Source organism: Chenopodium album, chromosome 11 (genome assembly GCF_948465745.1).
Source record: "Chenopodium album chromosome 11, dcCheAlbu1.1, whole genome shotgun sequence".
Classification (NCBI taxonomy): Eukaryota; Viridiplantae; Streptophyta; class Magnoliopsida; order Caryophyllales; family Amaranthaceae; genus Chenopodium; species Chenopodium album.
In genome coordinates, this window is record NC_137844.1 from 34,057,794 (window position 1) to 34,068,871 (window position 11,078).

Here is an 11,078-nt window from a genome sequence, read left to right on the forward strand (position 1 = left end):
ATATCTTTTACGTCATTGATTATCGAACGAGGTGAAATGTGAAAGAGTCTCGTGATGCATCGTTTTTAATAAAAATACTTTTCGAAAATACTTCTCTTCATATCTTATTTATGAAAAATGTCCAGTCTAAATTGGTTTGGTCCATAATATGGGTCCAATAATAGTGTAGTTAGATAGGGCTTGAAAAGAGCTTTCCGACAATATATTATAAACCCGGTTCCGATGGTTAATGAGGTAGTTATGGCCAAAATACTAAATTAGGCCCAAAATGATTTTACGTGGCCTAATGATCAAGTGGGGAGCCCATTAATTGATTGTTCCTAAAGTTATTAGGAATTACTTTAATCTTCTAGAATAATCCAGAATGTTAGTTTAAGTTCTAATGGAATTAGGATTAATAATTATACTATTATATTTTATTTAGAAAAGATAATGATTTTTATTTGGAATAAAACAAATATTTTAATGATAAACTAATCTTAAATTAATGATAAACACGGATTCTAATCGTCTAAATATATTAGGAAAAGGACTCCGTACAGTTGTTTTGTAGTAGCAGCACCATCGCGTTGTGAGGAGTCTATCACATTGTGATCGGGGCTATTTTACTTCGAGTCAAATTCTGACTCTTTTCTAAACGTTTTGCATGTTTTTTCTATAAATAGATGCGTTATTTCCCCGTTTTCAATTACCATCATTCATCTAATTCTCTTCTCTCTCAAAGCTAGAAGCTTGTTCTTTCTCCCAATTTCTAAACCTTGCCTTTTCAAAATACAATACCGCATTCAGGAGTCTTAGATGCACTTAACCTAGCTTGAAGTTGCCTTCGCCCTAGACGTGAAAGGTTTATAAAATCTGGGGGTTTGGTCCCAAATCCCTATTTCAATTATTTAAATTAATTGTTTGATTTAATATTTTATTGAAGTTACTAACGTGTGTATTGTTTTGATAGATAGAGATACAAGGCAACAAACTGAGTAATTTCATTGCTCTATATCTTTAAGAAACATGTTTAGATTACTTTAATTTATAGTATCATGCTTAGGTTGTTTCCTATTCTTCTATCATGTTAGTATCATGTTAGGGTTAAAGCTTTGATCTTTATTGTTTAGTGACATGTTAGGGTTTGTTATTAATCATGTTAGTATCATGCCTAGGATCTTGCTAATATTATTATGCTTTATTGAGATTATGATTATTATTTTGATGATGATGATTTGTTGTGTCAATATTATTATGTTGCTTGATATTATTGTTATTGCTTGATCACGCACTCTCTTGCAGGTTTAAAGGGAACTTGTACTTGAAATCACGCTTAATAAGATAATTAATAATTTTGTTTAGGCTAATTAATGTGATTTTAATTCAAGTGATCGCCAATAATAGATTTGTTTGTGCATTAATATCTAACCAACATAGATTAAACAGGTTTAGGATTAATATATTGATTGTATGTTAGTCAGAGTGCGCACATGAATATGACAAGAATAAAGTAGAGGCCTATTTAAGGCAGGTTCAATCTCTTTATGGTTGGATTTTCATCCCCAAATATCCAGTCATGGTTCAAGACCACTATGGAGTTAACGATCTCATGGATAGTGAATGGGTGTAACCTTCACCCTGTGAACGGTTACAAGTTCCTAAAACTTGTTGGCGACTCTTTTGCTCTACCTTCCTTCCCTTTGGACGCCACCATGCTTAATTATATGATCATAGTGGGGCTCAAGTGTGGGTTTCTTGAAATATTCCCTACACTAACCTTCCTAGGGTATCCGCTTGTGTGTTTTGCGCTCTTGGGACTAACTTCACCTGAAAAGACTCCAGCTGGGCTATTAGTTGGTTAAGCTTCTCTAGGCATTTTACCATTGCTGGCTCCTTTGCTTCATAATCCCTAGTGAATTGACTTGAGACTAGATGTGAATCAGAAGCCAGAGTCTGCCTCCTAGCCTCAGCCGCTATCGACAATTGAACCCCCGCTATCACCGCTTCATACTTGGCCTCGTTATTTGTTGCTCTACATTTGAACTTCAGAGCGTACTCAAATACATTTCCATTGGGTGACATGATAACTATATCGGCACCTGACCCACTTGCAGTAGCCAATCCATCAACTGCTACCTGCAAAGTTCCTATCTCCTCCTCTTCATCATTGTAAGAGGTTTTCACAATGAAATCCGATAGGGCTTGTGCCTTTATGGATACCCTTGGTATATAATCCAATTTATACTCTAAAAGCTCAATGGCCCACTCTAGCAACCTACCCGAGGTATCCATCTTCCAGAGTGATTTTGTAAGCGGATGATTAGTTAACACTTGTATTGGTTGAGTATCGAAGTAAGGGCACAACTTTCTCACCGCAATGATTACAGCAAAAGACATCTTCTCAATTACTGGATATCTCCGCTCTGATGCATTTAGGACATGGCTTACAAAATATATTGGCATTTGTTGCTTCTTCCTTTCCACCAGCAACACTGCTGCCACCGTTTTTGGGGAAGCCGAAATATACAACTGTAATGGTTCTCCCCGCTCTGGCCTCGCCACTATCGGCAAAGACCTAATTAAGATGATTTTTTACCACTTCTAGAGCTTGTGTTTTATCCTTTCCCTATTCGAATGTTTTATTCTGCCGCAATGCCACAAAGAACGGGAGGGCTTTCTCTGCAGACTTGCTGATGAACCGAGTTAAGGCCGCCATCCTTCCCGTAAGCCTTTGTATTTCACGAATATTCTTCGGCTGTTTTATTTCAAGTATTACATTTACTTATCTGGAATTGCATCAATACCTCGTTCACTCACTATGAACCCCAAAAACTTTCCTGACCAAACCCCAAACACACACTTCTGTGGATTCAGTTTCATCTGATATCGGCATAAAGTATTGAAAGTTCCCCTTAAGTCGGCAACGTGATCTTTTTAGGCCCTTATTTTCCCAATAGTATCATCCACATACACCTCTACATTCCGGCCTTTCTTCTTTTCAAATATTTTGTCAACCAACTTCTGGTAAGTCGCCCCTGCATTTTTCAAGCCAAACGACATAACTTTGTAACAAAAGACCTTCGCATTCGTTATAAATGTCGTTTTGGCCTTGTTTGACTTATCAAGGCTGACCTGATGATAACCAGAAAATGCATCTAAGAAACTGAGCATTGCGTGACCTGAAATGGAGTCCACTAGTCTATCTATCTAGGGCAGAGGATAGCAATCTTTGGGACACGTCTTATTCAAATCTGTGTAGTCTACACACATTCTTCATTTTCCTATCGGCTTTCTCACCATGACTACGTTAGCCAATCACTCGGGATTCGTGCAAGGTTTTATGAACCCAACCGCTATGAGCTTATTAACTTCAGATTGTATTGCTTTAATCTTCTCTGTTGGGAAATTTCTCTTCTTTTGCCTTATTGGCCTGAATTTTCTTTTAACATTCAATTTATGCACCATCACATCAGGGTGTATTCCTGGCATTTTGTCCTCTGAAAAAGCAAACACATCTACATTCTCCTGCAGCGAACTGATTAGATTACAACTCATTTCCGAATCCATGTCTGCATCGACTTTCACCGTTCGGCTTGGATCACCTGGCCGAAGTTTAACTTGCACCGTTTCTCCTCCTTGTGCTTGACTTGGGACTATTATTGTCCTTGTATCAAAGTTCTCCATTGACAAATCCCCACACTGATGACTCTCTGTCCCTTTTCGGATTATTTACACCTGGGCTTTCCCGCACCGGATTTTTCAAGGCGGTCACATAGCAGGACTTTGCCATTACCTGCCCCCCATGCACTTTCTCCACATTCCCCAGATTCAATACATACACAATGGTGAGATGATAAGTTGATACCACTGCTTGTACATCGTGTATTATCGGTCTTCCGAGAATGGCATTGTATGCCAATGGTACATCTACCATAAGGAATTCTTCCATCACGTCCCTTGCGACTGTGCCATCACCAAATCTAACTGGTAAGACAATGCTACCTTCCAGCCTCACCGTTGAGCCACTAAACCCGATCACTGGGTAAGACACTTGCGTCAGATATTGCCTGCCTATCATCATTTCTTTGAATGCTTGCATAAATAGGACATTCGTCGAACTGCCTTCATCTACCAAGACCCGCTTTATGTCGGCCCCGTTAATCGTTGTTATCAATACTAAAGGATTGTCATGAGGAAAGACAATTCCCCTAGCATCTTCGTTTGTGAACACCATATCTAGTATATCTGTAGGTCGGGGGTGACTTTCGACGTCCAGAGCATTCACTATATGGCGATGCTCCGACAAATGCTTTCGCGCTCCACTTATCATTCTTCCATGAATCAGCCCACCAGTTATCACATCAATTTTCTTCCCTATTGACAATGGTGGCTTCCCTCTATCTCCCTACCGGCATATTTGAACCTGCTGTCTTTTGGGTCTTACTTCCTGTTGTTGTTGCTCTAATTGCCGATAAGGTAGCGGTGGCTGGCTTCCCCCTGAGTGTAGACGGTACTGGGTTAAGTTCCCTTTCCTTATCAGCTCCTCAATATTATCTTTCAGCTGTGAACATTACTGGGTATATTTCCCAACATCATGGTGGAACATGCAATACTTCTTTGTGTCTCTCCCCTTGGCCTTCATCGGCACCGGCCTCGTCCAACCCTCTATGTTTTGATTTACAAAATAGATTGAGGCCCTTAGTGTATTCAATGGGGTGTAGCTACTGTACCGCATCGGCATTCTTGCTCCCCTAGCCTTCTGTCGACTTCCTCCCCCTTTCACTTGGGGAGAGGCTTTAACCCTTCCACTTCTTGAGGTTACCCCTTAAGGGGGATGTTGTGTTTTATCTGGCGGAGCAGCCCTGCTACCTGTCTGCATTAATTCCTCACTTTTTATGTAATCATGGGCTGTGTTGAAGGCTGCCGCTAATGTTGGCAGGTTTTTCCTTGCCAGGTACTGCTTAAATTCTGAATCATTCAGAACATTCATCAATGCCAAAGGACTTACCTAATACAAGTATATGGTAAGTCAAGGGCCGAACCCAAAGGAATTTGTAGGAACGATGCTATAGCCTATGTCAAGCTAATTCGAAGAATATAAATGGTTGTGGTTGGTAACTAAAATGTCAAGAAGCTAGACAAATCAAAGAATTCAATATGCTAAACACTAGGGATATAGGTTCCACATGCAAGCTCAATGATTATGCTAATTTATAGATCACTCAATCGATTCAATATCACAAGGGACAAACAATAGTTGCAATCAAAGGAATCCAAAGCTATCTCCTATAAGCCAAGCTAGGGTCCACTATGTATGGCTAACAAGGAAAATCACAATCAAATTCAATCAATTAAAGCAATTCTCAAATCAAGGGTTCATGTCATCGAAATTTGCAATACAATCTAGGTTAATCTTATAGGTTGATCACTCCTAGTTTAATTAATCACATGCACAACTATGTCAACCAATTTAATTGCAACAATCCAATCAATTTAGTATCATCAACTAGCAAAAATCATCAATCAAGCATGCTTCCCTTTCTCCCTTCCAACTAATCTACTCACTAATCATGGTGAAATTAAGGAACAAAACAAATTCAATCAAATTCATATTCATTTAAAGCTTAATCAAAAGAAAATCAATCAATCAACAACTATTAGAGCAAGGAATGTAATCACAATCAAAATTCAAGAAACTAGAAATAATTGCATTAAAAGTAAATCAAAGGAAAGAAATCTTACAAACTTTCATTGAATTGAAGAAGGAATTTCAAGATCAAATTGAAATCTAAGATCAAATTCAAGTACAAACAAGTAAATCTTAAGCTTCTCTCTCTACTTTCTCTCTCTACAATTTTTGGAAAATTATATCTAAAGTACAAAAGTTCAGTCGTCATAAAAAAGAAAGTCAAAAGCTATAAATAGAAAAATCGAGCGAAGGAGGCTACACAGGGCCGTGTGCATGCACCCACCAGCCGCACGCGCGCACAGTTGGGTCTGCGCGCACGCACCTCTGTGACGTGGTGCACGAGGCCTTGGCTCCTTTGCTTTACTTGATCAAACTTCGCGCTCCCGAGCATCCCCATCATCAGTGCACTCGAGAAGATGCCCGCGAGCAAGGCAGTCCCAAAATGAGTAAATTGACTTGATTATTCACCTACAAAACACAAATTAAACAAAGAGAGAAAGCATAACAAAATAAAACTAAAACTAAAACTATGAATTATCGACTAAAAATATGAAAAACTCGTAAAACTAATCGAGAACCAAAGTGAATTATAAAAATGGAAAATCAAATGAAACTAAGAAAATTATATGAAAATGATGAAAGAAAATAAAGAAAATGAACCTAAATCTTATTCTTTTGAGCGCCATAAATGATGCTCATCAAATTTCCCCAAGCAAAACTTTTGCTCGTCCTCGAGCAAAACAAAATCAAACCCAAGGGAAAATGATGACACTAAAAGAAACAAGAAAACTAGAGAAGATGGGAATATACACTAACTCACTTTTGTAGGAATCACGGTCAATTTTAGCAACTAAAGACAAGCCATTTAAACCCCTAGATCGCCCTAGAGGACGAGTGATGCTCTCGTAAAGGTTTCCAAAGAGGTTAACCTATAACTCTTTTTATTAAAAAGGAGGCAAAGGATAAGAAAAGAAAAAAGAAAGTTTAAAACCTTGAAAAGAAAAGAAATGCTTATACAATGAACTTTTGCACATGATCAAAGCACGAAGGATATCAAACTTTCTAAAACAACAATGGTAAGCACGTTTTAAAATATCAAGGGTTGATTGAAACATAGGGCATGCTAAGCGTAGAGAACTAATGAGGCGCAATCCACTTTCATCCCAACAAATCTAACCGCGTTCTCCCTAATGGCTTCAAATCTTCCCTTAGTAAGCGTCTCTATGGTTCCTCGAAGGAACCGAAAAAGAATAGAATTTGAGCGTTCTCGACATCTTGACTTTGCATCCCTTTTCCTTAGGCTTTAACTCATAATGCCCTCCCTCGGTATATGACTCAACCACTAGGTCGAAAGGAGTTTCCCAAGGGTTGTAACGTAAGGGTAAAAGGTTAGGGGTAGGCCTAACATTTAGAATTTGGTGGTACACCTAGGTTATGAAGCAAAGATTGGCAAAACCGCGACACCAAAACCAAGAAGTCACCAAACAAAAACAAACTAATACCCCCAAGCTTATTTAAAGCTATATCCACAAGCATATATATAGAAAGCGTAAACGCTTCTCCCCCAAGCTAAAAGGAAGCATTGTCCTCAATGCTTGAAAAGGGAAAAGAATTACATCAAACTATTTTTCTCATTTTCTCATTTTCACTTTTTTTTTTTTGTAATTTTCATTTTATCAAAGAAATTGTCCTCGCCTCTTTTAACTTTGGACGGCTTTTTCGAATTTGCATTTATTATGTCCTTGCCTTTTTTAACTTTTGAAGGCTTTTTCATATATTCATTTTCCATTATTCACAATATATACAAAAGACGAGCTTGCTTACAAATAAAACCAATATCCAACTTTATAGACCATTAACTCCAAAAGCATGACCATTTGCTTCACAAAAACCAAAAATGGAACAAAAAGAAACAAAATGCTCAAAGTGCTAAGATGTGGCTTGAAAAGAAGGGGAAAGGCTCAAATGGTTAGCAAGATGGCAAATGTAAACCCAATGAACTAAAAAGAAAGAAGAAAATCCTAGAAATGAAAAATTACCTCCCCGAAAAATTGCCTTTGTCCTTCCTAGTTGGTTAGGTCTCGTGTTTGAGAATTATGAGTCAAGATTCAAGATTAGGTATGCAAAGGTTAAGGATCCACGCCGCACAATAAAAAATGATGAAGGCTTGAAAAAGAAAAATCCTTACACGGTTGTAGCAAAAACTTACTAAAGTTGTCAAATCCACCAAAGGAAGCAACTCCGTCTTACCACAAACCAAAAGAATCCGGCTTCAAGACCCCAAAAGGTCTAAATCGCTACCTTAGAATACCCTATCCTAGAGTCAACCAAAAATACTCTCAAACCGTGCAAACCATTGTTTTTAGGAAGAAAAATAGTCAATGTGCAAGTTCAAGTGGTACTAAGTCCAAAGTAAAAGCAAAAAGATGAAGAAAGAAAAGCAATGCCTCAAAAAAAATTTATTCATATTTACAAAAATAAGTTTGTTGTTTTTTTTTATTTATTTATTTATTTTTTTAATATATTCTCTTTTTAAAGGAAAGAAAAGGACAAAAAACAAAATAATGAGAGCAAGGGATAAAAAAAAAAGAAAAGAATAAGAAAAAGAGAAAAGGAAAACATGAAAGAAGAAGAAAACCAAAAGAAAAAGAAAAAGAAGAAAAGGGAAATGAAGTGAAAAATAGAAAAGTAAAGGAGAAGTAGAAAGCAACAAGGAAGTAATGCTAAAACACATAAATCCCAATCAACAAACAATTGAACATTCGGCCACAACGCCAATGTTCCCAAACACACTAGGGTGTTAAAAAGCAAAAAACCTCGAACCATTCAACTTTTCCTAGAACTAATCCTAGACTAAGCAACCACGAAAAGGAAAAGAAGAGAAGTAGAAAGATCTCACCGGGCGCCAAAGCTAAGAGCACCTTTACGAATCGTCGAAATCCAAAGCATAAACAATAGAGCAAGGTGATAATTAAAAAAAAAAACTATATACAAAGAAAATTGTTAGTAACTTCAATACAAAAGAAAAGAAGAAAAGAAAATAAAATGCATGAAAATAAAGAAAAAGCAAGTAATAATAGCAACAAGAATAGGATCAAATGAGTATAGGAAGCAGAATCATCAGACTAAAGCAGTATCAGGAGACAAGATATCAGACAATCATCATCAAGAATCATCATAACAGAGACACAGAGAAACACAGCAGACAATGACTAGCGAAACAAACAACAAAAAACCAATAACCGGGCAGAGAAATCAGCAGAAGTACAACATCATCATCATAAAACCAAAAGACACAGAGATCAATACCAGACCAGAAGCATATGAGACTAGGAATGAACTACAAAAGCAAGGGGGGAAACGGTGAAGCACAGAAACAAACGACATAAAGCACCCCCAAGCTTAAAATGGACTACCCCCCTAACTCTAAACCCAAAGACATATAGGCAACAGAGAAACATCATATAAAGCACATAAGAAGGGGGGGTAGCCATGGTAGTATCACTCCGCACTATGGTAAAGGGTAGAATGAGAACCCCCCTCACCGGTATCCATTATATAACTAGAGCTAGCCATCTCGCTCACCTCCATGGGAGCCTTACCCCTTAACCTACCTTCCCTCCTAGCTCTATCAACCTCAAAATAATGAGACCAATCATCTAAGATCGGCTCACCCGACCTACCCCACCTACCAAAAGTCTCGGGGTCCGGAAAGGGCGAAGGATTAGCAGGATCATATGTATAATCACAACCACCGGGCCGCCTATAGTCGTAAGTGGCCGGGGTGGTGCCTAAGATAGAACTAGGGTGAACATGAGGGCCCTCCCAATAAGGGTAGCAAGGCCTAGGACCAACGGTAGGATCAAAAGGCTCCCATTGATGGATAGGTCCTTGTTGGACCGGGAGATACGGGTAATTCACATAGGGCTCGATCTCCCCCCTCCGAACATGTAAATCGTACAATTAATTTGTATGATAGTCATAACCAAGATAAGGGTTTTGCATCGAAGGCATAGAATATAACACATTAGCAATAGAATCAAGCCTAGCATGAATGGTTGACAAATCAAAAGTAGAAGGAGTAGGAGAGGGGGAAAGAATAGGCGTACCTCCCGGTTCAACCGGGGGAAGAGTTTGAACATTCGATGAGAAGGCATTGGTTAAGCGGCCTCTTGTATGGTTCGTCCTTCGTCGAGTAGAAAGATCAATATCTCGCACCGGAGGCCTCCAAGACAAGGAATCTGTCTCTTTTGGTCGGGTAGTTGCCTCTTTGCATGGGATTAGGAACCATTCTTTAATCCGGGAAACTTTCCAAATGAAAACATCATCCTTTCTAGTACGATCGAGGAACTTTTGGTTCACAAGGGCGGAGATGTTAGGGAAATGAGAAGAAGATTTTTCTCGAGGATCGATAATTGGGGGAAGCTCATTTAACAAAGTCTTATAGTCGTCATTGATGCAAAAAGCTAGGATAGAAATCATCCCTCCCAATTGGATGCTCCCCGATAGGCTAATTCCATCACGGATATCCAAAAATCGATTGATCAAATGCTCCGTGAAATCCACTAGCTTAATCTCAAAGTCGTTTTGGTCGGCTATCCACAACCAACAAAGCTCTTCTCGGGAGATAGCTGCCAAAGTGTCCTTGGAGCAAAGAGCGTAAGTGAGGATACGGTTGAAATACCGCATAGCCCGATGAATCATGGAAGCAGTCTTGGAATTTTGAGGCTCATACTTTCCTTCCTTCGAGATACTTCTCCACCAACGTTACTCATTATATCCATGGTCACTTGCCATTCTACTATGTGTCAGATAGATACAATGATCCGCGTCCTCGGCCCATGGAAACTTGAAGTATGAACATAGTTGAGAATCCGTCAATGTGTGATCATTATTAAAAAGTTGGAAAGTCAAAATCCTTGAGGAATTTTCACCCGGTTCTCGGACTACTTCAAGAGAAGAAAGAAATTCATAGGTCACCCTAGCATAAGTAGGGGCTCTCAAATCCAAAAACTCTAAAAGATCAAGGCCCTTTGCAAGAAGCCGAACATCCTCATCTATTCTTAGAAACATGGTTGTTGCTTGATCGTAGAATCTTGTTGGTCTTAGCTTCCTCTTGGATAAACGCTTCAAACGATCCCAATGTGATTCTTTAGAAAATTCAATGTCGTATGTTTCTTCTACCTTGGGAGGAGGTGGAACAACATGCCTAGATTTGCTTGAACTTGATCTTACCCGCTTCTTTTGACGGATCAGAGCCATCTACAAGAAGGAAAACAACTCATGAGAAAATCTTTACATTTTTCATATTTCAATAATAAGCATAAGTAATTACTTAAGAATCAAGCACAAATGCAATTACCTCAAAATAGAAGCAAGAGATGGCTACATATGAACAATGCCATTA

General features: G+C 38.6%; 2 protein-coding genes across 2 annotated transcripts; both read right to left on the reverse strand.

The window, feature by feature from the left end:
- Positions 1-1,749: 1,749 nt before the first annotated feature.
- On the reverse strand, positions 1,750-3,549 carry LOC145566527 (uncharacterized). Its single transcript, XM_081625918.1, has 2 exons — positions 3,329-3,549; positions 1,750-2,557 (listed from the first exon to the last, which is right to left on the reverse strand). Exons 1-2 carry the CDS (start codon positions 3,547-3,549, stop codon positions 1,750-1,752), a joined length of 1,029 nt encoding a protein of 342 aa, XP_081482044.1.
- Positions 3,550-3,652: 103 nt separating this feature from the next.
- LOC145566528 (uncharacterized) lies at positions 3,653-4,312 on the reverse strand. Its single transcript, XM_081625919.1, has one exon. The coding sequence runs from the start codon at positions 4,310-4,312 to the stop codon at positions 3,653-3,655; it is 660 nt and encodes a 219-aa protein (XP_081482045.1).
- Positions 4,313-11,078: the final 6,766 nt, after the last annotated feature.